This window comes from Sorex araneus, chromosome X, assembly GCF_027595985.1.
Source record: "Sorex araneus isolate mSorAra2 chromosome X, mSorAra2.pri, whole genome shotgun sequence".
Taxonomy (NCBI): Eukaryota; Metazoa; Chordata; class Mammalia; order Eulipotyphla; family Soricidae; genus Sorex; species Sorex araneus.
In genome coordinates, this window is record NC_073313.1 from 162,349,202 (window position 1) to 162,370,352 (window position 21,151).

The 21,151-nt window shown below is 55.5% G+C and overlaps 1 protein-coding gene across 2 annotated transcripts in view; it reads right to left on the minus strand.

Moving 5' to 3' along the window:
* Positions 1-10,741, minus strand: part of TIPRL (TOR signaling pathway regulator) — a 10,748-nt gene extending 7 nt beyond the window's left edge. Inside the window, exons 1-9 of one of the 2 annotated variants that reach the window (XR_008627297.1) lie at positions 10,530-10,741; positions 8,376-8,555; positions 6,940-7,039; positions 6,412-6,543; positions 4,422-4,517; positions 3,794-3,856; positions 3,195-3,340; positions 642-815; positions 1-428 (exon numbers count right to left, since the gene is read on the minus strand). The exon at positions 1-428 is cut by the window's left edge and continues 7 nt beyond it. Coding sequence is in view for 1 of the 2 variants with exons in the window: in XM_004613839.2 (XP_004613896.2) it covers positions 3,197-3,340; positions 3,794-3,856; positions 4,422-4,517; positions 6,412-6,543; positions 6,940-7,039; positions 8,376-8,555; positions 10,530-10,675 (861 nt within the window). In the remaining variant the exon portion in view is untranslated. The remainder of the gene's footprint in view (positions 429-641; positions 816-3,194; positions 3,341-3,793; positions 3,857-4,421; positions 4,518-6,411; positions 6,544-6,939; positions 7,040-8,375; positions 8,556-10,529) is intronic. The other variant, XM_004613839.2, reaches the window with a different exon arrangement.
* Between the last annotated feature and the right edge of the window lie 10,410 nt (positions 10,742-21,151).

Genomic DNA, 21,151 nt, shown 5'->3' on the forward strand with positions numbered 1-21,151 from the left:
ACAAAATAAGCACTTCCTTGTTTATTCCCCTTTTACAAAAAGACACTAGGAACAAATAAATATAAAATGGCATATATCTTCTGTAGCAATGGTCAGACACGGCTTCTCTGGGCTTCTTCCCCCCACAAGAAGATAACAAAGTTCCCGGGTATACACTCACTTATCTACCTCCCATCCATAATTTAAAAAAAAAAAATTTAATTTTTAAATCTCTACCATGTTTCACAGCCACTGAGGAGTGATTCAGGAACTAAGAAATCTGAATCAAACTAACAGAACTGGCCTATGAGCTTCAGCTCATGAAATAGTCTTACAAGTTTTTCCCATCTTAGAAAGTTTTATAAATTGCATCTGTTTTGTTCAAATCTGCATGGAAAATAAAACCAATCGGAAGGTGAGGTGAGGTACGACTTATACACATTCCAGTCCTAAAAATGAAAAAAAAAAAAATTAAACACGGGTCTTGATATACAGTAAACGGGCTGTGTAGTTCCTCAATCAACAACAAAACCCTCAATTTCTCAACTTCTGATTTTTCTTAATCTTGCAGCTACCGCAGCAGAAGCCCAGCCAACGTCACACCCCATCCGGCTCAGAGGATCAGCCCACTGATGCCACCAGCTATGGCAATCACGACTTACCCGTCATGGAAATGTAGCTCCAATATCTGAGGAGCTTAGCTATTCCTTGAAAACTAAATCATCTCGGGGCTGGAGCGATAGCACAGCGGGTAGGGCGTTTGCCTTGCACGCGGCCAACCCGGGTTCAAATCCCAGCATCCCATATGGTCCCCTGAGCACAGCCAGGGGTGATTCCTGAGTGCAGAGCCAGGAGTAACCCCTGTGCATCGCCAGGTGTGACCCCCCCCCCAAAAAAAAGCAAAAAAATACACTAAATCATCTCACTGAACCATTTATCTCTCGAGCAGAAATGATGTACAAATTTTTGCAAGCCAGAAAAGAAGGGGTGTGGTGGGTTGTGGGGTGTGGTGTAGCTCACCGGCCTAATACTTGGATGGGGGGGGCAGCAAAAGGGGTTATTTCTTTTCTCTTTGCCCCCTTCCTTGCAAAAAAAAAAAACTAATTTGGGGGCTGGAGTGATAGCACAGCAGGGAGGGCATTTGCTTTGCACGTGGCCAACCCGGGATCGATTCCCAGCATCCCACAGGGTCCCCTGAGCACTAGGAGTAATTCCTGAGGCCAGAAGGAGCCCCTGAGCATCACCAGGTGTGACCCCCCCAAAAAAAAATAATAACTAATTTTGGGGGGTTTTTAAATCCATTTTTCAGGCCAGAACACAACAGGTAAGGCATTTGCCTTGCACGCAGCTGACTTTGGCTGGATCCCCGACACCCCATCGGGTCCCCCGTGCACACCAAAAGTGACCCCTGAGTGCAGGGTCAGGAGTAAGCCTTGAGCACTGCCAGGGTGGTCCCCAAATAAACAAAAATTCCATTTTGAAGGACTCTGGAGGGGAATCAAGGCATCGAGTGCATGCCTTGTGTGTGAGACCCCAGGTGTGACTCACAGAACACTGCCGAGTGCCATGACAACAGAAAAACAGGACAGGAGTCCACTTCCAGTAAATTCTTGCTCGCTTTATGCCTTCTGAAGGCGAAAGACCAGTCAGAGGGGCTGGAGCGATAGCACAGCGGGGAGGGCGTTTGCCTTGCATGCGGCCAACCTGGGTTCGATTCCCAGCACCCCATAGGGTCCCCTGAGCACTGCCAGGAGTGATTCCTGAGTGCAGAGCCAGGAGTCAGCCCTGAGCATCGCCGAGTGTGACCCACAAACCAAAAAAAAAAAGAAAAAAAGAACCAGTCAGAAAGGCACACAAGGCTACAGACATTGGAAGCATCATCCGAACAATTAAATGGATTTTCAAACGTACGTTTGTCTCCTTGTGGGACAACCTAAGTCTTGTAGAAATGATCTTTTACTAGATTCTGGGTAATGTTTAAAAAATTAAAATGTTGGGGCTGGAGCGATAGCACAGCGGGTAGGGCGTTTGCCTTGCACGCGGCCGACCTGGGTTCGAATCCCAGCATCCCATATGGTCCCCTGAGCACCGCCAGGTGTAATTCCTGAGTGAAGAGCCAGGAGTAACCCCTGTGCATCGCCGGGTGTGACCCAAAAAGCAAATAAATAAATTAATTAATTAAAATAAAATAAAAAAATAAATATTAAAATGTTTAATGGTAATGTTTAAAAAATCTAAAAATTTAAAAAAAAAGAAAGTTCAGAAAGAAAAACTGGCTTGCATTTCTTTTTTTTTTTCTTTTTGGGTCACACCCAGGGATGCTCAGGGGTTACTCCTGGCTTTGCACTCAGGAATTACTCCTGGCGGTGCTTGGGGGACCATATGGGATGCCGGGGATCGAACCCGGGTCGGCCACGTGCAAGGCAAACGCCCTCCCCGCTGTGCTATCGCTCTGGCCCCTGGCTTGCATTTCTGAAGCACGGCCTCTGCTCTTCCCCGGCTACCCCTCCGATCATTTAAGTGGAAAATGCGGCTGCGTTAGGAACTTCTGTCATATTTGCTTGGAAAAATGAAAAAGAGTTTGCATTTGGGGCTGGGGGTTAGGGCACACCTGGTGCTGCTCCTCGGGGACCCTCCTGGCTGTGGTTTGGGGAGTCAGGATTGTACCGGGCAAGCGTCTCATGCCTGTGGACTCTCTCGGACCCTCCACACCACGTTTGCAAACACCTTCGGTTTTTGCAAAGGTTTTTGCACAAGCACCAGGGGCTCACCGGCGCCAGAGCGGCAAACGGGCACGTCCCAGCCGTGCCGACAAGCCCTGACACCCGGACCACGGGGCTGAAGGGCCTGGGGTGGGGTCTACAACTGGAATGTTCTCCAGGCAGCGGGGAGGGCGCCTGCACTGCGAACCTGGCCAGACCGGGGGGTCCCCACGGGGTCCCGAGCCCGGCAGGCGTCAGCCCTGAGCAAAGCCAGGTGTGGCCTTGGAACAGGAAACCAAAGATGCCCCCACCAAACCCGGCCCCTTCCAACACCCCCACCCCCGGGCATTGGGACGAACGTCTCTGCCGCGAGGTGCCCAGCACTGGAGGGGTGCCAGGTCCCGGCCCGAGGAGGGCAGCGGGGGGATCGCGGTGGACACGGCGTGGCCCCTCTGTGCCTGCGCCGCCACCGTCGGGGAAGGGGCCCGGCAGGCCGCACGGGGCCGCGCTCACCGCTACTTGAGCAGGGTCTTGTCCTGCGCGTCGGCGGGGTTCGAGTCGATCCTGTCGGGGAACAGCAGCTTCTCGCAGACGGCCTCCTTGACGGGCAGGTACTTGGAGATCTCGTTGGGCTCTGTGAACAGCGCGGGCGGCACGTGCTGCCCCCACGGCGCGGGTCAGCAGGGAACCCCGGAGACCCCCTGGACGGGCCGCTCGCACCAGCCCGCGTGCCCAGCCTTCACCCCCTGCCCTCTCCGCCAGCCCCTGCGTCTCGATCACCCAGGATACAGACTAGACGGGCGCCGGACGTGGTCAGCAGTGGACCCTAAGCCGCTGTCCCCACCCGCATGACCCCCCACCCCAACAGAAGGCGGCAATGCGGAGCCTGGAGGTGGCACTAGGGGGTCCGGCCCCAGCCCACCCACAGGCGAGGCCCCGGGGTCCAGCCCCGCTGGGAGTGGCCAGGCGGGGCCCCCGGAAGGCCTGGCTGCAGAGCTAAGCAGGCATCACGACGCACAGGGAGCAGGGGAGGGGCCCGACCCCCCCCACCCCCGAGCACGGAGCCAGCAGCGGCCGCAGATCCTAGCCCACCCGACAGACAAGCCCCGTACCATGAGGTTGGCGATCTTGCTCTCCCGAGATGTGTATTCCCGCAGCATGTACGTCTGGTCCGCCTGCGGGCAGGGCCGTGAGGGGCCGAAGTCAGTCCGGGGGGCCACGGCCGACCAAAACCCCCGTCACACGCACGCGCCCGCACGGCCGACGGGGCAGCACGGGGGACGTGAAGCCCGCTGGAGGCTCGAGGGAGGGAACGCGCGGCCGTGCACGACCCGGAGTCCAGGGTGCACACCCCCCTGCAAAGCACAGCGGCCTCAGACACACCACAGACGGGCGAACTCTCGGCGTGCAGAGAAACAAGAAAATGAGCTGCAGCTTTCACTGTTTCAGGGCCCGGGACTGAACCCCAGGGCATGTGGCTGGGTCTGGTTGGACCCCCGTGACCCCACAGGGTCCCCCAAGCCTGCCAGGAGTGCTCCCTGAGCAGAGCCGGGAGTCATCTTTGAGCACCGAGTCAGGAGTCAGCCCAGAGCACCGAGCCAGGAGTCAGTCCTGAGCACCGAGCCAGGAGTCAGCCCCAAGCACCACCAGGTGTGGGTCACCCCCCCAGCCAAAAAAAAAAAAGCTAAAATATTTCATGTCAAACTTCCTGCCAAGGACACAAGTCCCCAGAGACGCCACCTCGTGGTACAGCCGCGTGTCGTTCATCCGGATGAGCACCCCGTCGATCCGCAGGAAGAACCTCAGCAGCAGGAAGAAGCTGGACGGCATCACTCTCTGAGGGGGCAAAAGCGGGAACTGTTCAGACGGTCCCACTGCACTGACACAGGAGTTCTCAAAAGCCAGAGGGCCGGGGGCTGGAGCAAGAGCACAGCGGGGACGGCGTTTGCCTTGCACGCGGCCAACCCGAGTTCGATTCCCAGCATCCCATAGGGTCCCCCGAGCACCGCCGGGAGTGATTCCTGAGTGCAGAGCCAGGAGTCAGCCCTTAGCATTGCCGGGTGGGACCCAAAAAGGAAAAAAAAATCAGAGGGTGGCCAGAGAGACGGTAGAAGTGTACAGCATTGGCCTTGATGCAGCCAACCCTGGTGCCATCCCGACAGTGATACGGTCCCCTGAGCACTGCCAGGAGTGAGCCCTGAGCACAGAGCCAGGAGTCAGCCCTGAGCACTATCAGGTGTGAGTCCAATTCTCCTCTGACCCTCTCAAATCAGGGGATTTACTGAATTAAGAGCATATAAAAGGGGCTGGAGTGAGAGCACAGCGGGTAGGGCGTTTGCCTTGCACGCGGCCAACCCGGGTTCGATTCCCAGCATCCCATAGGGTCCCCCGAGCACTGCCAGGAGTAATTCCTGAGTGCAGAGCCAGGAGTAACCCCTGAGCATCGCCGGGTGGGACCCAAAAAGCAAAAATAAATAAATAAAGAGCATATAAAAATCTGCACCCGGGGCCAGAGGGACAGAGTGACAGCACTGCAGGTGCGGGCTAGCCGTGCACACAGCCGACCCAGGTTCAATCCCAGAACCCACGGGCCCGCAAAAATCCCAAAACATAAGAATCTCTGCTGGCGAGGCCCCGGGTGCGAGCTCTCAGACACGAGCCCTCCCTGACTCTCCTCATCTCTGTGGAACGCTGCGGCGGCCCGCACCCTCCTTCAGGGCAGGGAGCAGCGGACTCGGGCCTGCGCCTCCCTCAGTGCTCCTCCGTATCCTTCTCTTTGTGGGGAGGCATCTGGGCCACGCCCCTGGGTGCTCAGGACTCGTTCCTGGCTCCGTGTCCAGGGGTCACTCCTGGCAGGGCTGGGGACCTCGTGGGGTGTGGAGGGCAGACCCCCAGTTGGCCGCGTGCATCTCCCCGGCCCCCGGGGGCTCCCATCGTGACCCCCCCCGGGCTCAGGCAGCAAACAGAGGCTCAGCAGTGCCGCCAAGGGCGCATCCGGGAAGGGTCAGAGGTCGTGACACCAGGGGCTTCAGGCACTGGGCATTTGTTCGCTGTTTGGGGGCCACCCCTGACAGTGTTCTGGGGTCTCTCCTGGGGGGCGCACCCCAGCACAGAGCCACCACCCCCAGGGCCTGTTTCCTCCTGTAGGCCCAGGGGTCTGAGAGTGGGAGGAACATGCACTGAGGCATGAACGGTTCCGAGACGTGCTGAGGCCACTGAGGCGCGGCCAGGTGCTTGAGGGCCAGCCCCCTGCTCCCAACGCCTCCTGCCTGGGACCCCGTTTCCCCGAGAAATTTCCATGTGACCTCGGAGAAACAGGAATATCAAGTATACTGGCAGGTGATGGGAATTGGAGCGATAGCACAGCGGGGAGGGCGTTGGCCTTGCACGCGGCCAACCCGGGTTCGATCCCCGGCATCCCATAGGGTCCCCCCGAGCACTGGCAGGAGTGATTCCTGAGTGCAGAGCCAGGAGTCAGCCCTGAGCATCGCTGGGTGCGGCCCCAAAAGCAAAACAAATACACACACACACAAACACACATATGCACTCTGATGATAAATTGTAAGAAAACATTCCCCTGCAATATTATTTCTCCCCATGCCTTGATGTCCCCCTTCAGCTACCCATCCCACCCCCCCAGCAGGAGGGCAGGCAGAGCGACGATGGGCGGGGGGTCAGGCAAAGCTGGGGGGTCCCGGCCAGCAGGCCGGGGCGCGTGGCGGAGACTCACGATCTTCACAGTGAGGCTGGACACCCCGTGATCGTGGAGCTCGTCCTCAAACAGGAGAACCTCCTCGAAGAACTTGATCTGCTCGCGGGCTTTCAGCTTCTCCGTGTCGATGTGGTCTGTGGTCGGCACGACCTGGGGGGCAAAGGACCTCAGGGACGCTTCGAGGAGGGGCCGGGAGAGCACAGGGCGCGGGGGGGGGGAGGGCTGCCACCTTGCACCCAGCTGAGCTGGGTCCGACCCCCAGGACGGCGACGGTCCTGCCAGCTCAAGCCCCCCAAGCCCGAGGCTGACTCAGGAGGGCCCCTGAACAGGGGCTGTCCACCAAGAGCCCCCCAGGGCCGCCAAGGCACACGGCTTCCGGCCACCGGCACCGGGCATTGAGGCCTGGTGCGCCCCCCCATGGGTGAGGGCCCAAAGCGCCCCACCGGGGAACCCTGGCCCTCCCACTCTCGGCCGAATGCCACCCACCCACATCCCCGCGCTGGGAGAAAGTTCTCGCGCCAAGACGGAAGTGGTCACAGTGCTCACCTTCAGCTTCAGGGCCTCCCCGAGGAGCGTGCCCTTGTAGTCAGTCGTGTAGGTCCAGTCGTACGGCTTCAGCACCTCCTTGGAGTGCTCGCCCTCCGTCCTCGGACACAGGGGAGGGGAGGGATGGGACGGGGGACACGGCACTGGGCGCCCGCGGCCATGGCGGGCTGACCCGGTTCTCCTAGAGCCTGGCCCCAAGGTGTCCACTTTCGAGCCTACCGGAGCCCCTGGGATGCCACAGGCCCAAGGAAACGAGGCCGGCCACTCTGGTTTCCCGAGAGAGCGGGCTGCCCTCAACCCCCACAGCCCCTGGAATATCCCCTGCCAATCTGAAGGGGTCACTTTTCTTTAAAAACCCCAACAGAGGGGCTGGAGCGATAGCACAGTGGGATAGCACGCGGCCAACCCGGTTCGATCCCCGGCATCCCCATAGGGTCCCCCGAGCACCGCCAGGAGTAATTCCTGAGTGCATGAGCCAGGAGTAACCCCTGTGCATCGCTGGGTGGGACCCAAAAAGCAAAAACAAACAAACAAACAGAACAGAAGGGCCAGAGTAAAGCAGGCAAGGTGCTTGCCTGGCAGGAAGTGGACCTGGTTTTTTTGTTTGTTCGTTTGCTTTTTGGGTCCCACCCGGCAATGCTCAGGGCTGACTCCTGGCTCTGCACTCAGGAATTACTGCTGGCGGTGCTCGGGGAACCCTATGGGATGCAGGGGATCGAACCTGGTCGGCAGTACACAAGGCCATCACCCCCACCCCACTGTACTATGGCTCCAGCCCCATTTTTTTGTTGTTCTGGCTTGGACCTGGGTTTGTTTTCTGGCACCCTCCCCCTCCCCCACCAAACCAGGTCCCGTGAGCCCTGCCAGGAGTGATCTATAAGCACTGAGCCAGGAGTGAGGCCCCTGAGCACTGCAGGAGTGGCCCGATAAGCAAAACAGTAAAAAATAAAAAAAGCAATTGAATAAACACACACACACACACACACACACACACACACACACACACACACACACACGGGGGCTGGAGCGATAGCACAGCGGGGAGGGCGTTTGCCTTGCACTCGGCCGACCCGGTTTCGGATCCCTGCATCCCACAGCACTGAGCACTGCCAGGAGTAATTCCTGAGTGTAGAACCAGGAAGAACCCCTGTGCATCACCGGGTGTGACCCAAAAAGCAAAAAAAAAAAAAAAAAAAACAAAGCACACACACACACGCACACACACACACAGAGCCAAGCTCGCACCACTCCTCAAAGCTGTGACTCAGTTTACGGCGAGACAATTCACAGGGACGGCCCCAGCCAACCGACCGACCTCCGACCTCCTGGCTACGGGGAGGAAACGGAATCCCAGAACCACCCACCTGCGCGCTGCAGACCAAGCCCTGCCCGTGGGCCCCCGCAGACCCCCCGCCCGTCCCCAGGGCAGCGCTCACCTGCTCTCCTGCCACTCCTCAGCGCACGCCACCTTCAGCATGCCCTGGAAGTTGTTGACACACCTCAGCGCGTCCGTGGCGTTGAACTCGATCCCGAAGCCGGAGCAGTGCAGGATCCGGAGGACGTTGTCCCCGAACATCATCTCCGGGAGGGACGGCATGTGCAGCTCATTGGCCAACCTGAGGCGATCACAAGGGGGGGGGACAGTCACCCCCATAGAACCCCCTGAGCCCTGCCAGGAGTGACCTGTGAGCACCGAGCCGGGAGTAAGACCCAGAGCACTGCCAGGGGTGGCCCAATAACCAAACAAGTTAAGAAGGCGGCTTCCTCCCCTCCCTCCCAAGCCCCGCGGACGTCTTCCCGCGAGGTCTTCCCGCACCGTCCGGGGTAGTAACCTGTGCCTCGGTACTCTGTGCCTCGGTACTCTGTGCCTCAGTGATGGGGAAGCGCCACGGCCACCCGCCCACCGTGAGGGAAGGCAGTGAAGGACGCTTTGCACTGAAGCAGTTTCAGTGACGTTAAGGCAACCTCTCCACTGCCCGCCCTCGCCGCCCCTGCTCCTTATCCGCAAGGCCTGCGTGTACCAGCCCTGACCGAGTCAGCCAGGGGCTTGCAACCTCCCTGGCTCAGCCCTCCTTGCAGCCCTCCTCCCGTCTGCTCCACGTCTAACCCGGCTCCTGCAGGCCTCAGATCCACCCCCATCTCGGGCAGGGGAAGGGTGGGGGTCCTGTCCAGGCAGGGTGGCACCCCCCCTGATGGGAGCCAACGGGCCACCAGCCTGGTTTAAAACTAACTGTCGCACTGTCGTCCCGTTGTTCATCGATGTGCTCGAGCAGGCACCAGTCACGTCTCCACGGTGAGACTTGTTGTGACTGTGTTTGGCATCTCGAATACGCCACGGGGAGCTTGCCAGGCTCTGCCGTGCGGGCGGGATCCTCTCGGTAGCTTGCCGGGCTCTCCGAGAGGGGCGGAGGAATTGAACCCGGGTCGGCCGCGTGCAAGGCAAATGCCCTACCCGCTGTGCTATCGCTCCAGCCCTTAAAACTAACTAAATAAAATCATAAAGCTCTCGGGGGGGGGGGGGGAGTTCCTGCTCCTCCAATTCCAGGGCACGTGTGCAGCCTCCGGATCCCAAACGGTTTTGGAAACACACAGCTGCGTCAGCTCCGGCTTTCAGGGACGCCCCCACCTCTCGGCCTGTACCAAGACCCAGGCCCTGACATTCGCTGAACCAGGAGCCCGCGAGCTGCACTCCTGAGGCGGGTCTAAGTGCAGTGATCAGTCTGGGGAGAAGGGAATGAGGAGGGGGTGCTGGGGGCTCGCTCAGAACCTCAGGTCCAGGTCCCCACCCCCCGCCCCCGCACTGCCCCTAACATGCTGGAAGTCAAGGCGTCCATCATGCACACTGTAACACCCCGGCGCCTCCACCGGGGTGTGTGCGTGCATGTGTGTGCGTGCATACATTGCATGCGTGCATGCATGTTTCCCAGGGCAGGCTGTGTGCATGCGTGCATGTGAGCATGCTTCCCTGGGGCTGGCTGTGTGTGCGCATGTGTGTGTATGTAGTGTGTGTGCTTGCATGCTTATGTGTGCATGTGTTTGTGTATGTGCATGTGTGCATGAGTATGTGTGCATGTACGAGCGTGTGCATGTGTATATGCATGTGTGCGTATGTGTCTGGTGTGTCTGTGTGCTTCTGTGTGCATGTGTGCTATGTGCATGTGTGTCTGTGTGTGCGTGCCGGTGTGTATGTGAGCGTATGTCTGGTGTGTGTGTGCATGTGTTTGTGTATATGTGCGTGTGCATGTGTGTGCGTGTATGTCTGTGTGCGTGAATTTGTGTGTGCGTATCTGTGTGTGCATGTGTGTCTGCGTGTGCATGTGTCTGTGTCCGTGCGACTGTATATGTGCGTGTGTACATGCGTGTGTGCGTGTGCATGTGTCTGTGTCCGTGTGTGTCCGTGCGAGTGTCTACGTGCGTGTGTACATGCGTGTGCGCGTGTCTGTGCGTGTGCACGTCTGCGTGTGCATGTGTCCCTGTGTCCGTGCGAGTGTAGATGTGCGTGTGTACATGCGTGTGTGTATGTGTGCGTGCGCGCGCACCCCCCGGGCCGCCCCGCCAAGGTCGCGGCCCGCGTCCCCGCCCGGCCTCACTTCTCGGCGTCCGCCGACTTCATGATGTGCGTCTTGGCGGCCGTGAGCTTCCAGGGCCCGAAGGCGAAGTCCTGGTGGCTGCTCTGGAAGCCGTGGATCATCATGGCGGCGCCGCGGCGGAGCTCGGCCCGCCCGCCCGTTACCATGCCCGGCGCCGCCCACCCCTGCCGGCCGGCCCAGCCCCGCCGCCCCCGCCGCTTCCGGGGTCGGTTGCGCCCGGCGCTCATTGACGTCACCGCGCGCCGGAAGCGCGGGGGCGGGAGTGCCTCGCGGGGGTGTGGCCGGCGACGCCCCGCCCCTCAAGGAGCTGATTGGGCAGCGGCGTCTCGCGGGATTTTCACCCTGGGGGCGTGGCCGAGAAGAGGGCTCAGGGATCCTAAACTGTCCCGCGCAGCTTGGGATGTTGGCGTGCGCGCGTCGGCCGAAATGCAGAGCGTTTAGACCTCGAGCAAAAATATAATGGAATGTTTGAAAATGCGTGTAGGGGGTCTGGAGCGATAGCACAGCGGGGAGGGCGTTTGCCTGGCACGGGGCCGACCCGGGTTCGATTCTCGACATCCCATAGGGTCCCCCGAGCATCGCCAGGAGTAATTCCTGAGTGCAAGAGCCAGGAGTAACCCCTGTGCATCGCCGGGTGGGACCCAAAATGAAAAAAGAAAAAGTTTAAAAAATGGATCTGAGGGGCTGGAGTGATAGCACAGCGGGGAGGGCGTTTGCCTTGCACGTGCCGACCCGGGTTCGATTCCCAGCATCCCACATGGTTCCCAGAGCACCGCCAGGAGTAATTCCTGAGTGCAGAGCCAGGAGATAACCCCTGTTAATCGCCGGTGTGACCCAAAAAGAAAAAAAAAAAAGGACCTGAGGGACTAGAGCAATAGCACAGTGGGTAGGGCGTTTGCCTTGCACAGGGCCTACTCGTGTTCGATTCCCAGCATCCCATATGGTCCCCTGAGCAAAAAAAGACGTTTCATCCAGGCCAGGGAGTTTAGGGAGTGAGGTGCTTGGTTCCACAGCCAGACCCTGAGCACCTCCACTAAATTTCCCTTCCCACCCTCCACCCCGACCACACACTAATTTATTAATAATTCTCCTGCAGGATACTTGGTGTACGTTTCAGCTTATTTTGCACAGAATTGAGGATGGAACCCAGGTCACACTCACATAAGGCAAATCCTCTACTACTGAGTCACATCCCTGACTTAATACTTGAGTTTTTAAGTTTCATTCTGAGTAGTGATTCTACATGTCTTTAATTCCTTCCTGTAAAACAGCCAGCCACCTGAGTGAGGTGGGGGTGAAGGCAGAGTATGGAATAATAATCTAGTAATTATTAATAAGGGGTATTAATAATTAATTTTTTTATCTTTCAAGACTCTCCCGGACTCGTTACTTTCTTAAGATGCCTGCCTGCTTTTGTGGCTACACCGCTGCAAATTTAGAGTTAAATCTGCTTTCAGTCCCGCTGTGTGCATCTGAGAGGTAAGCCACTTAGCTGATGGTTTTCATTCTGCTTTCTCAGGTTTGCTATGGAAAAATCTCCCAGATTTATCTTTCTGGCCTATCTCACAACAACGCCCTCTTCTCAACCCCCACCCAGACTCACCCCTACCTCTCAGCACTCACCTTTGTTCCGTTTCAGACTCCACCTAGCAGCATTTGGGGAGGTTTTGGGCACTGGGGGTCAAACCCAGAAATCTGGGGATCTCACTCAGCATGCCCTGAGCGCCTCTGGGTGTGGCCCCAAAACAAACAATATATGGCCGTCAAGAGCTTGACTAATGCTCTCCATGATCCTGTGTCCTAACTGCGTGCAGCTTCCCCGGGTGGGTCCACAGGAGCTGTTTGTCCAGCACACAATGCTGGAATCACTCTCCCTGTAGATGACAGCTTTGTCTGGGATTCCTCTGGGAGCGAATCCCCGCTGTGAGATTTCTAGGCCATGGGCACCTGTCTATTATAAAGCTGCGAAGAGAGGCAATGGTAAGTTTTAGACGTGGCATGTCAGAGAACCCTGGGAGGTACCCTCTTTCCAGTCCCTGCCAAACTGCCTTAATCACAAGCATCATCAAAAGCCTTCCAGGTTGGGCCGGAGCGATAGCACAGCGGGGAGGGCGTTTGCCTTGCACACGGCCGACCTGGGTTCGATCCCCGGCATCCCATATGGTCCCCCAAGCACCGCCAGGAGTCATTCCTGAGTGCAAAGCCAGGAGTAACCCCTGAGCATCGCTGGGTGGGACCCCCCAAAAAAAAAGCCTTCCAGGTTGATGTGCCGGGAAGATAGCAACCGTCGCCAGGGTGCTTGCCTTGTGTGCAACCAACCAGGTTTGGTCTCCGGAAAACCATATAGTCCCCCAAAAGCACCGTCAGGAATGATTCCCAGAGCACAGAGTCAGGAATCATCCCTGAGCATAGCTGGGTCGTCTGTTACTGTTACTGTCATCCTGTCATACTGCTCATCGATTTGTTGATTTGTTCGAGCGGGCACCAGTAACATCTCTCATTGAGAGACTTATTGTGACTGTTTTTGGCATATCCAATATGAACGGGGAGCTTGCCAGGCTCTGCCGCGTGGGCTCAATACTCTCAGTAGCTTGCCGGACTCTCCAAGAGGGGCGGAGGAATCGAACTTGGGTCGGCCACATGAAAGGCGAACGCCCAACCGCTGTGCTATCGCTCCAGCTGGGTATGGCCCCCAAACAAAATTCCTTCCCAATAGGGTCAGAGAAATAGTACACAGGTTAAAGTGTACTGTTTGTATTTGCCCTGCATGCAGCCAACCCCAGTTCAATCCCTCTGTGGTCATGTTTGTGCTATATGCGGTCTCCTGAACACTGCCAGGAATGAGCCCTGAGCACTTCGGGGTTTAACCCCCAAACAAACAACAGCAGCCTTCCAGATCTATACAGACACCGCCACCCGCACTTTGAGTCCCTGTTCCGTAACAGAAGTCTGGGTGTGGGGATCTGAACCCACCTCTGAGTGGCTTGTCATTTGCCACCGATGGTATTGGGAGAAACTTTTGTATGTGGATCTTCTGCAATGAGACGCTTATTTATCCGGGTTAGAATCCAAACCATAGGATGTCAGTGTCAAAGGCACAGAGTTATTCTAAGTTCACAGATATCATCAGAGTTGCTTCTCAAACACAAATTTCAGCGCCTCAGATGAAAGTGCAGGGATTTAGACCAAAATGTCATCCAGAGAGTCTGGGAGACAGTACAGCAGGTAAGGGGCTTGCCTTAAAGGTGGCCAACTGGGGGTGCTGGAGTGATAGCATAGCAGGTAGGGCGTTTGCCTTGCACTTGGCCAACCCGGGTTCAAATCCCAGCATTCCATATGGTCCCCTGAGCACCGCCAGGAGTAATTCCTGAGTGCAGAGCCAGGAGGAACCCCTGTGCATCTCGGTGTGACCAAAAAAAAAAAAAAAAAAAAAGGTGGCCAACTGAGGTTTGATCCACAGCATCTCCATGGTCCCTTGAGCCAGCCAGAAGGCTGTCCCTGAACTCAGAGCCAGCAGAGCAGTGAGCCCTGAGCACTGCCAGGTGTGGCTCAAAAGCAGCCAAACGACAGCAAAAACAATGTCAGTCTGAGGACAAATCCCCTTCGGAAATGTCAGCCAAGCAGGCGGTGGGAAGGACCCAGGAACCTTGCAGAATGCATTTTCCTCCCAAGCCTCTCCAGGTTTATTTGTTTATCCTTTGGCAGGGGAGGACAGGTGAGCCAGCCAGGGCTTCCCACTTAGCAGGACCTGTTCCCAGCAGTGCTCAGACACCAGGGGGTGGGTGAGTGCATGCCCCCTGCATGCAAATATTAGCCCATTGAATCATCTCCCTGGCCCCTTTAATGCGTTTTACAAAACACCAGATCTAGAACTTCTTGTTATGCGCACAGTCATGTGGTTGAACGCTACCTCAGGAACGTTTGCCGCAAACAGAGATTCCGGGGTAGAACATTGCCACCTGTGACGGCGCATTTTCCGGAATAGTTAGGTGCATCGTTTCTATAGGACATATGGCCATCTCTCCGATGGCATTTGGAACAACTTCCAGCGACGTTGTTTTTGTTGGAAAGCTTCTGTTCTTCATACCGATCAAATATACTTCAAGAGGGGCCAGAGAGAGGATAACAGGGAAAGCGCTTGCCTTGCACACGGCTGACCCGGGTTCAATTTCAGAGCCTGGGGATTTAGGCTGCAGTTCAAAATCTGGCCGCTAGGGGCCCTCTGTTCCCCTGGCCTGGAGGAACAGAAAAATAACTTTTTCTTTTTGCTTTGCTTTGCTTTGCTTTCTTTGCTTTGCTTTGCTATGCTTTGCTATGCTTTGTTTTTCTTTTTGGGTCACACCCGGAGATGTAACAGGGATTACTCCTGGCTCACGCACTCAGGAATTACTCCTGGTGGTGCTCGGGAACCTTATGGGATGCTGGGAATTGAACCTGGTCGGCCTCCTGCAAGGCAAACGCCCTCCCCGCTGTGCTATCGCTCCAGCCTCCCAAAACAACTTTTTGACGGGGTCCACACAAGCGGTACTCAGCGGGCATTTTTGTACTGGTTTCCGGGATGGGGGATAAGGGAATCTTTTTTTAAATTTTTTTTTTTTTTTTTTTTTTTGCTTTTTGGGTCACACCCAGCGATGCTCAGGGGTTACTCCTGGCTTTGCACTCAGGAATTACCCCTGGCGGTGCTTGGGGGACCATATGGGATGCCGGGGATCGAACCCGGGTCGGCCGCGTGCAAGACAAACGCCCTACCCGCTGTGCTGGGATAAGGGAATCTTATCCAGAATACCGGCATGCAAACATGACATCTTTGTAACATCTCCCGACCCTTATCCAACTTTTTATTTATTTATTTTGATTTTTGGGTCATACCTGGCGATGCACAGGGGTCACTCCTGGCTCTGCACTCAGGAATTACCCCTGGACGTGCTCAGGGGACCCTATGGGATGCTGGGAATCGAACCCGGGTCGGCCGCGTGCAAGGCAAACGCCCTACCCGCTGTGCTATTGCTCCAGCCCCTTATCCAATTTTTTAAATAGAAATAAGCCCCCGGGCTGGAGCAATAGTCCATCGGGGAGGGCGTTTGCCTTCCCGGCATCCCATAAAGTCCCCAGAGCCTGCCAGGAGTGATTCCTGAGTGCAGAGCCAGGAGTCTGCCCAGAGCACCACCAGGTGTGTGGTTCAAAACACTAAAATAAAATAGGTCCCAGGGGTAATTTTGGAAGAATAACTCCCAAATAAAGACAGGGGAATATTAAAAAGAAATGCAAACGCTGTTCCAGACAGTAAACTCTCGTCTCCATGCGTGGAGAGGGCTAAGTGGGTGGGTGCCCTCTTTATGCAACTTCCGTCTCCGAAAGAACCATCTAGCAGTGCAGGTGAACGGCTCAAGCGGTCAGAAGCCAGAGAAGCCTTCCAGCCTGCCATTGTTCGAGAGGTGAGAGCGGGAAGCTTACCATTGGTTGAGAGGTGAGAGCAAGAAGCTTGCCATTGGTCGAGGGGTAAGAGTGGGAAGCTTACCATTGGTCGAGGGGTGAGAGCAGGAAGCTTATCATTGGTCAAGAGGTGAGAGCAAGAAGCTTGCCATTGGTCAAGGGATGAGAGCGGGAAGCTTACTATTGGTCAAGGGGTAAGAGCAGGAAATTTACCATTGGCCGAGGCGTGAGAGCGGGAAGCTTACCATTGGTCAAGGGAGTAAGAGCGGGAAGCTTACCATTGGTCAAGAGGTGAGAGCAGGAAGCTTGCCATTGGTTGAGGAAGTGAGAGCGGGAAGTTTACCATTGGTCGAGGAGGTGAGAGCAGGAAACTTGCCGTTGATCAATTGGTCAAGATTGAGTTAGCAGGGGCTGGAGCGATAGCACAGCCGGTAGGGCGTTTGCCTTGCACGCGGCCGACCCAGGTTCAGTTCCCAGCATCCCACATGGTCCCTCCAGCACTGCCAGGAGTAGTTCCTGAATGTAGAGCCAGGTGTAACCCAAAAAGGAAAAAAAAAAAAAGAATGAGTTAGCAAAGCATTCACAGGAAGCTCCCCACTTCCCATTGGTCAAGATCTGAGAGTTAGCAGGAAGCTTCCCAGTTCCCATTGGTCAAGATTTGAATGTTACAGGAAGTTTTCTGCTTCCCATAGGTCAGGAGGTGAGAATTACAGGAAACTTTCCACTTCCCATTGACCCAGAGATGAGAACTACAGAAAACATTGAAAACCTTGCACCGACACTGGCCCAGAGCTTAGAACTACCAGGTAGCTTCCTGCCTCCAGGTGCTGGCCCATCCTGCCGGGTTTCTCCTGGCATCCCTCCTCCCTGGCATCACTGTGATCTTCCACTCTCAGGAGAGATGGCCCCTGCCCTGGCCAGGCTCTAGTCTCATCCTTAATCCCCACCTAATGGTGGAATCAGGACCAGCCAACCCTGGCAGCATCCAGATTGAACCAGCCATACCACCGTCTCCCCCCTTCTGCTGTCCCCACGTATGTGTGTGCACACATTTCTCCAGCCCACTGTGCATGTATTTTTGTTTTGAACAGCAGCATAGTGATACAGCATAGTGATAAGAATGAAGTTATCTCGGGCTGGAGCGACAGCACAGCAGGTAGGGCGTTTGCCTTGCACACGGCCAACACGGGTTCCATCCACGGCATCCCATATGTTTCCCTAAGTACTGCCAGGAGTAATTCCTGAGTGCAGAGCCAGGAGTAGCCCCTGAGCATTGCCGAGTGTGACCCAAAAATGAAAAAGAAAAAAAAAAAACCAAAACCAACCAACCAATCAAACAAACAAAAAAAAAAAAAACAGAAGCAAGTTATCAGTGAAGAGCCTTAAGAACAGAAAAAAAAAAAGAAAAAGAACAGAAAAAAAGACAATGAATAGGGTCAGAGAGAGAGAATGAGTATAGTGGGTAGGGAACTTGCCTTGCACTTTGCGGAACTGAGGTTTAATTGGAGTCCCCAAGCACTGTCAAAAGTATCTCTGAGGGGCTGGAGCAATAAATAGTACAGCAGGTAGGGCGTTTGCCTTGCACAGGGCCGACCCGGGTTCGATTCCCAGCATCCCATAGGGTCCCCTGAGCACCGCCAGGGGTGATTCCTGAGTGCAGAGCCAGGAGTAACCCCTGTGCATCGCCGGGTATTACCCAAAAAGCAAAAATAAATAAATAAATAAATAAAAATGGAACAAATTGCCTTCAGCAGGAAATTCACATCCGTGTCTGCCCAGATGGTTCAGATTTTCTTTCTTTCTTCCTCCTTTAAAGGGATCCTCCCCTTCGGGACACTCAGGGCTGCGAGGGAGGACTCCAACATGACCAGGGACCGGGACAGTGTGGGGAGGGGGCTCAGAGGGTACTTACCCTGCAAGGTGAGAGGGAAGGGGGTGGGAGGCATTGAGGGCGACGTTTCCTGGCTTTGTCCCTGGTGCCCCCCCCCCAGTCTCCACTGGTGATTAGCTAAATCGGTGCCCACGGCTCGACAGACGTTCACATGCCCCCTGCCACACACACACACACACACACACACACACACACACACACTCACACAGGGCCCTGCGCTGGAGCCCTGGTGGACCCTGTGGCGTTTCCGGAATGAGGCCCCGAGCTGTCCTGTGAGCGGCCCCTGTGACAAAGCAAGGGGGAGGTGGCGAGAGGACCACGGGGTGCAGTGCGAGGCGGGTGCCCCTCCACGCTTGCTTCCCAGCGCCCTGTGGCCTTCTGCGCGTTGTCAGGGTAACCCCGAGGCCCTGAGAAATCAGTGGGCCAGGCAGCACCCTGGGGTGCTCGCACTAACTGCCAGGGCGGGTATTAGCTGGAGCCCCGAGCACCCTTAAGAGCTGCACCCGACCCCACCGCCCCCCAAAAATCTAAGATCTAGAAACAGTCCAGAAAGCGCTTCTGGTCGCAGCAGCTCATTTCTTTCTTTCTTTCTTTCTTTCTTTCTTTCTTTCTTTCTTTCTTTCTTTCTTTCTTTCTTTCTTTCTTTCTTTCTTTCTTTCTTTCTCTCTTTCTCTCTTCCTTCCTTTCTGCCTCTTTCTTTCTTTCTCCCTTCCTTCCTTCCTTCCTTCCTTCCTTCCTTCCTTCCTTCCTTCCTTCCTTCCTTCCTTCCTTCCTTTCTTTCTTCCTTCCTTTCTTTCTTTCTTTCTTTCTTTCTTTCTTTCTTTCTTTCTTTCTTTCTTTCTTTCTTTCTTTCTTTCTTTCTTTCTTTCTTTCTTTTGTGTGTGTGGGGATGTATTAAAGTAATTCTTAGGTTTTGCAATGGGGCTGAGGAGAGAGTCTAGGGGTGAGGTGCTTACCCTGCATGTGGCCGAGCCGGATTCGACCCGGGCACCCCGTATGGTCCGCTGAGCCCACCAGGAGTGATCCCTGAATACAGAACCAGGCCTGAGCACCATGGAAAACAAAGAACCTCTCCTTAAATTTTAATCACATGCAAAAACAGACCCTTACACCATGAGGTGAATGGTGCGTGATGAGCAGCAGAAATCATAGCTTGGCGGGAAGGGCGTTGGCCTTGCACGCCACCAATGCCCGGTTCAATCCCTGGTTCGATCCCCGGCATCCCATAGGGTCCCCTGAGCACCGCCAGGAGTGATTCCTGAGTGCAGAGCCAGGAGGAACCCCTGAGCATCGCGGGGTGTTACCCAAAACGCAAATAACAATAATAATAATAATAATAATTCTCTTTTTTTGGGGGGGGGCACAGTCAGCAGTGCTCAGGAATCACTCTTGGTGGTGCTCAGGATATCAGGGATTGAACCCATGTCGGCCACCTGCAAAGCAAATGCCCTCCCCACTGTACTATTGCTCCAGCCCCTTTAATAATAATTCCTCTTTTTCCTCTGTGTTGGATTGCATACTGCTTATAGCTCACTATTACGTTGAAAAGAAGAAAGGGGAGGGGGAAGCAACCTTAGGATAGCAACTGGAAAAAAAAAACATTTATGGGGCTGGAGTACAGGGGTACTACTCGCCTTGCATACGGCCGACCCGGGTTCCATCCTCCGTATCCCATATGGTCCCCCAAGCACTGTCAGGAGTAATTCCTGAGTGAAAAGTCAGGAGTAACCCCTGAGCATTGCTGGGTGTGAAGCAAAATAATAATAATAATAAAGCATTTGTGGGGGCTGGAGCAATAGCACAGCAGGTAGGCATTTGCCTCCCACGCGGCTGACCCATGTTTGATTCCCAGCATCCCATAGGGTCCCCTGAGCATCACCAGGGTTAATTCCTGAGTGCAGAGCCAGGAGTAACCCCTGTGCATCGCCGGGTGTGACCCAAAAAGAAAAAAAGAAAAAAGCATCTGTTGCCAGCAGTTTCCAGCTCTGAATGCATACTAAGTCCCGAACTTATGAGTGGAGGAGAGAAAAACCTTTGTCATAAATAATACATTTGACAAGGCAGCAGGAGATAAAGGGCTTCCAGCCAGAGGTTCGGAATGAAACAGAATTTCGGGAAGGACGTCTGGCCTCCTGGGTGCAGAAAGAGCCCGGAGAGAGCCATCAGCGTTTCTGCCTCATGTGGTCTGCATTCCCAGACCTTTCCCGAAGGTTCCCCAAAGTGCTGGGATGAGCCGGCGTCATCTTTCCGCTCCGTGGAGACCAGGTCTGAGAAATGGCGTCTCAGCATCACCCCCTGCAGTTCAGAAGGGCTCAGTGACTCCCAGGGGGGGTCGGCACAGCCCAACCAGCCCCCGGGAGTGGGTGCAAATTAAATAAATAACCAGGGCTGCCGAGTACAAGTCGGAAACCCTCCAGAGAACTGCAGGCTGCGAAATGCCTCCGGCAGCTGGCGGAGAACCACACACAAAGCTGGAATCTGGGCTTCCAGCTTTTGACCAAATAAAGCAACCCCCTCCCCCAAGGAATATTAAAGCGCCGGCTGCCTCCTTCTTCTCCTCATCACCCCCACATACTGAACACTGAAGTAGCCGGAGTGCTGGGCAGAGTCTATGAATAACCAGGACACAGCCCCCCCCCTTCCCACCCCCGCCAGCCCCCACCCTCTATAACCCCCACTCTGCAAAGCCTGGAGAGAACAAACGCCTTCATCAAAGCACCAAAACGCATTTACCAGGGGCTGGAGTGATAGCACAGCGGGGAGGGCGTTTGCCTTGCACGCGGCTGACCCGGGTTCAAATCCCAGCATCCCATAGGGTCCCCTGAGCACCACCAGGGGTGATTCCTGAGTGCATGAGCCAGGAGTGACCCCTGTGCATTGCTGGGTGTGACCCAAAAAGCAAAAAACAAACAAACAAAACAAAACAAAACGCATTCACCAAAGTGCAGGGAAATTGGTCTGGGTTAGGGGCTACATTCAGGGGTGCTCAGGGCTGGGGAAATGGGCTGGATCCTTGGCCCCCCCACCCCGGTTTGCAGGGTGTGGGGAATCGAACCCGCGTCAGTCAAGTGCTTTCTTTCTGTGGTTTTATTGGGGGGGAACTTTGGGTTTGCTTTTTGGTCACGCCTTGGCGATGCGCAGGGGGTCCTCCTGGCTCTGCGCTCAGGAAATGAGTCTTCTTTGTGCTATGAAATGTCAGGGAGGCCAGGGCCCTTCGGAGGCATCTGAATTCTGTCCTGAGCACCCCACGGATACCCGGAGTTGGTGGAATGAGGTTCTCTCCCCTCTCACCGCCCCT